We start from the raw sequence: 6000 nt of genomic DNA, 5'->3' as shown, positions 1-6000 counted from the left end.
CATTTGAAATGTCTATTCCTTAGAAACGTTTTTGATTGATCATTTAACTTTTGTTTATTATCTATTTCATTTGCTTTAACAATGTTAACAAACGTTTCCCATGCCAATAAAGCCCTTTTCAGTGAATTGCCTGAGAGACAGAGAGAGAGAGAGAGAATTGGTACAAAATATTTAGAGTACTGTACACACTACAATTACTTACAGTGCATTCGGAAAATATTCAGACCCCTTGACGTTTTCCATATTTTGTACGTTACAGCCTTATTCTAAAATGGATTCAATATTTTTTTCCTCTCATCAATCTACACACAATACCCAAAAATGACAAAGCAAAAACAGGTTTTTAGACAAATGTATGAAAAATAAAGATGAGGGAGGACAGATTATGTTTCCATGAGTACAGCCTTATTTCTGTTACAGCATGTTGGGGACTGTGATTGGTTTAGGGGACTGTCATTCATATTCACCCAGCTCAGTGATAGGTTTAGGGGACTGTCATTCATATTCACCCGGTTCAATGTAACAGTGATAGGTTTAGGTTTCTGTCATTCATATTCACCCGGTTCAATGTAACAGTGATAGGTTTAGGTTACTGTCATTCACCCAGTTCAATGTAACAGTGATAGGTTTAGGTTACTGTCATTCACCCAGTTCAATGTAACAGTGATAGGTTTAGGTTACTGTCATTCATATTCACCCGGTTCAATGTAACAGTGATAGGTTTAGGTTACTGTCATTCATATTCACCCGGTTCAATGTAACAGTGATAGGTTTAGGTTACTGTCATTCATATTCACCCAGTTCAATGTAACAGTGATAGGTTTAGGTTACTGTCATTCATATTCACCCAGCTCAGTGATAGGTTTAGGTTACTGTCATTCATATTCACCCGGTTCAATGTAACAGTGATAGGTTTAGGTTACTGTCATTCATATTCACCCAGTTCAATGTAACACTGATAGGTTTAGGTTACTGTCATTCATATTCACCCAGTTCAATGTAACAGTGATAGGTTTAGGTTACTGTCATTCATATTCACCCAGTTCAGTGATAGGTTTAGGTTACTGTCATTCATATTCACCCAGCTCAATGTAACAGTGATAGGTTTAGGCTACGACATGATACTCAAATGTTCCCTATACCCATCATGAGGTTGCTACAACCTAGTGAGAGAGAGAGAGGAGCCCCAGTGTGTTCTGGGAGATGAGATTTTGTTTTACCCAGGAGTCTCCTCAATACTCATCTGAGCATGGAGGGTCGCGCACACACACACACACACACGCACACGCACACGCACACACACACACACACACACACACACACACACACACACACACACACACACACACACACACACACACACACACACACACACACACACAAGGGTAGCAGTAAAACAAGAATCTATGAATCTGTGTGTGAAAGTGTGCAAAAAATGTCTCTGGAAAATATAAATCAAGACATCCCTCAACACACACAGGTTCCCCCCCTATCTCCAGTAGGGTTTCTCTGTGGGAGATATGCAGCTCTGCTGAACGCCAGACAGACAGGTGAAATATGGTCCCTGTTCCTGTCTCACACACACACACACACACACACATTACTCTCTCTCTCTCTCTCTCTCTCTCTCTCTCTCTCTTGCATTATAACGCTTAACTGATGTGGGATGTTACTGTGGATCTATCTGACAAGGAGTCTGACGTGGGACGTTAAAACAGGACACTGGGGAGGAGGTGGTACATTTGATGCAGGTATGTCCAATGTTAGTTTGTTCGTTTGTAACATTTCTCTGCTGTTCGTGTCACTGTTTCTATAAGCAACAGAGACCATTACCAATGTTATTTATCAGTCTACAGTGCATTCGGAAAGTATTCAGTCCCCTTGACTTTTTCCTAATTTTATACGTTACAGCCTTATTCTAAAATGTATGAAATCTTTTTCCCCCTCATCAATCGACACACAATACCCCATTATGGCAAAGCAAAAACAGTTTTTTAGACATTTTTGCAAATGTATAAAATTAAAAAAATGCAATATCACATTTACATAAGTATTCAGACCCTTTACTCAGTACTTTGTTGAAGAAACTTGGCTGCGATTACAGCCTCGAGTCTTCTTGGGTATGACACTACAAGCTTGGTAGCGATTACAGCCTTGAGTCTTCTTGGGTATGACGCTACAAGCTTGGCAGCGATTACAGCCTCGAGTCTTGGGTATGACACTACAAGCTTGGTAGCGATTACAGCCTCGAGTCTTGGGTATGACACTACAAGCTTGGTAGCGATTACAGCCTCAAGTCTTCTTGGGTATGACACTACAAGCTTGGTAGCGATTACAGCCTCGAGTCTTGGGTATGACACTACAAGCTTGGTAGCGATTACAGCCTCGAGTCTTCTTGGGTATGACGGTACAAGCTTGGCAGCGATTACAGCCTCGAGTCTTCTTGGGTATGACGCTACAAGCTTGGCAGCGATTACAGCCTCGAGTCTTCTTGGGTATGACGCTACAAGCTTGGCAGCGATTACAGCCTCGAGTCTTCTTGGGTATGACGCTACAAGCTTGGCAGCGATTACAGCCTCGAGTCTTCTTGGGTATGACGCTACAAGCTTGGCAGAGATTACAGCCTCGAGTCTTCTTGGGTATGACGCTACAAGCTTGGCAGCGATTACAGCCTCGAGTCTTCTTGGGTATGACGCTACAAGCTTGGCAGCGATTACAGCCTCGAGTCTTCTTGGGTATGACGCTACAAGCTTGGCAGCGATTACAGCCTCGAGTCTTCTTGGTTATGACGCTACAAGCTTGGTACACGTATTTGGGGAGTTTCTCCCATTCTTCTCTGTAGATCAGTGGCGGTCGGTGTCGTTTAATATGAGGGAGGACAATTATTATAATTTAATAATCTCATTACCTGTAACGGCGATCCTCCTCCTCTCCATCTTCGGAAAAGGAGGAGTATTGAGGGAACCAAGGCGCAGCGAAGTTTGAACACATATTTATTAAACAAGACGAAAAACGAACACGAACTACACTTGAAATGATACAAAATAACAAACGACGTAGACTGACCTAAACATGAGAACTTACATAGACACGAAGAACGCACGAATAAGAAACAGACTACATAAACCGAACAAACCGTATACAGTTCCGTATGGTGCAAACATAACACAAACACGGAAGACAATCACCCACAAACAAACAGTGAGAACGCCCTACCTAAATATGACTCTTAATTAGAGGAAAACGCAAACCACCTGCCTCTAATCAAGAGCCATACCAGGCAACCCAAAACCAACATAGAAACAGATAACATAGACTGCCCACCCAAAACTAACGCCCTGACCAATTACACATACAAAAACAACATAAAACTGGTCAGGACCGTTACATAACCCCCCCCTCAAGGTGCGAACTCCGGGCGCACCAGCACAAAGTCCAGGGGAGGGTCTGGGTGGGCAGGTGACCACGGTGGTGGCTCCGGCTCTGGACGCTGTCCCCACACCACCATAGTCACTCCCCGTTTTTGTCTTCCCCTCCCAATGCCCACCCTAAAACTCACATCCCCTAAATAAACAGCCAGCACCAGGAGAAGGGGCAGCACCGGGACAAAGGGCAGCACCGGGACAAGGGGCAGCACCGGAACAAGGGACAGCACCGGGTCAATGGGCAGCACCGGGACAAGGGGCAGCACCAGGATAAGGGGCAGCACCAGGATAAGGGGCAGCACCGGGACAAGGGGCAGCACCGGGACAAGGGGCAGCACCGGGACAAGGGGCAGCACCGGGACAAGGGGCAACACCGGGACAAGGGGCAGGTCCCGGCTGATAAACTCTGGCAGATCCTGGCTGAGGGACTCTGGCAGGTCTATGCAGGCTGACGGCTCTCGACGCTCATGGCAGGCTGACGGCTCTCGACGCTCATGGCAGGCTGACGGCTCTCGACGCTCATGGCAGGCTGACGGCTCTCGACGCTCATGGCGCTCTGACGGCTCTGACTGCTCATGGCTCTCTGACGGCTCTGGCTGCTCATGGCTCTCTGACGGCTCTGGCTGCTCATGGCTCTCTGACGGCTCTGGCTGCTCATGGCTCTCTGACGGCTCTGGCTGCTCATGGCTCTCTGGCGGCTCTGGCAGATCCTGTCTGGTTGGCGGCTCTGGCAGATCCTGTCTGGTTGGCGGCTCTGGCAGATCCTGTCTGGTTGGCGGCTCTGGCAGATCCTGTCTGGTTGGCGGCTCTGGCAGATCCTGTCTGGCGGGCGGCTCTGGCAGATCCTGTCTGGCGGGCGGCTCTAGCGGCTCCTGTCTGGCTGACGGCTCTAGCGGCTCCTGTCTGGCGGATGGCTCTGTAGGCTCATGGCAGACGGGCGGCTTTGCAGGCTCCTGGCAGACGGATGACTCAGACGGCGCTGGGGAGACGGATGGCTCAGATGGCGCTGGGGAGACGGATGGCTCAGATGGCGCTGGGGAGACGGATGGCTCAGATGGCGCTGGTGAGACGGATGGCTCTGGCCGGATACGGCGCACTGTAGACCTGGTGCGTGGTGCCGGAACTGGAGGCACCGTGCTAATGATAAGCACCTTCCTACTAGTGCGGGGAGCAGGGACAGGGCACACTGTACTCTCAAAGCCCACTCTGTAACTGATGCGAGGCACCGGCACTGGTGAAACCGGGCTGAGGACAAGCACATCAGGATTAGTAGGGGGAGAAGATACAGTGTGTACAGGGCTCTGAAGACGCACTGGTAGCTTAGTGCGTGGGGCCGGAACTGGAGGCACCGGGCTAGATACACGCACTACAGGGAGAGTGCGTGGAGGAGGAACAGGGCTCAGGATACGCACTGGTAGCCTAGTGCGTAGTGTAGACACTGTAGGTACTAGGCTGGGGCGGGGAGGTGGCGCCGGAAATACCGGACCGTGGAGGCGTACTGGCACTCTTGAGCATTGAGCCTGCCCAACCTTACCTGGTTGAATGCTCCCGGTTGCCCGACCAGTGCGGGGAGGTGGAATAACCCGCACCGGGCTATGTAGGCGAACCGGGGAAACCATGCGTAAGGCAGGTGCCATGTATGCCGGCCCGAGGAGACGCACTGGAGACCAGACGCGTTGAACAGGCCTCATGACACCTGGCTCAATACCCAATCTAGCCCTACCAGTGCGGGGAGGTGGAATAACCCGCACTGGGCTATGCACTCGTACAGGAGACACCGTGCGCTCTACTGCGTAACACGGCGCCTGCCCGTACTCCCGCTCTCCACGGTAAGCCTGGGAAGTGGGCGCAGGTCTCCTACCTGCCCTTCATTTTTTATGGTGGGTGATTCTGTAATGGCGATCCTCCTCCTCTCCATCTTCGGAAAAGGAGGAGTATTGAGGGAACCAAGGCGCAGCGAAGTTTGAACACATATTTATTAAACAAGACGAAAAACGAACACGAACTACACTTGAAATGATACAAAATAACAAACGACGTAGACTGACCTAAACATGAGAACTTACATAGACACGAAGAACGCACGAATAAGAAACAGACTACATAAACCGAACAAACCGTATACAGTTCCGTATGGTGCAAACATAACACAAACACGGAAGACAATCACCCACAAACAAACAGTGAGAACGCCCTACCTAAATATGACTCTTAATTAGAGGAAAACGCAAACCACCTGCCTCTAATCAAGAGCCATACCAGGCAACCCAAAACCAACATAGAAACAGATAACATAGACTGCCCACCCAAAACTAACGCCCTGACCAATTACACATACAAAAACAACATAAAACTGGTCAGGACCGTTACATTACCACTTAAGGGAGAGTGCGAGGAACAGGCACAGGACGTACCGGACTGGGACTGGGAAACGATACGTGCAGCAAATGGCTCACAGGCAACTAACCAAAAACAAGATCCCACAAAAACCCAGTGGGAAAAGGCTGCCTAAATATGATCCCCAATCAGAGACAACGATAAACAGCTGCCTCTGATTGGGAACCATATCAGGTCA

At 48.8% G+C, this 6000-nt stretch overlaps 1 protein-coding gene across 1 annotated transcript in view; it reads left to right on the top strand.

Moving 5' to 3' along the window:
* Positions 1-1268: 1268 nt before the first annotated feature.
* The window catches only part of LOC129863703 (thrombospondin-2-like), a 97483-nt gene continuing 92751 nt past the window's right edge, over positions 1269-6000 (top strand). The window contains exon 1 of the mRNA XM_055935891.1: positions 1269-1751. Within this exon, the coding sequence (XP_055791866.1) occupies positions 1667-1751 (85 nt within the window). The 5' untranslated portion in view covers positions 1269-1666. The remainder of the gene's footprint in view (positions 1752-6000) is intronic.

The sequence above is a fragment of the Salvelinus fontinalis genome, chromosome 1, assembly GCF_029448725.1.
Source record: "Salvelinus fontinalis isolate EN_2023a chromosome 1, ASM2944872v1, whole genome shotgun sequence".
Taxonomy (NCBI): domain Eukaryota; kingdom Metazoa; phylum Chordata; class Actinopteri; order Salmoniformes; family Salmonidae; genus Salvelinus; species Salvelinus fontinalis.
This window is presented reverse-complemented; position numbering and strand designations above follow the sequence as displayed.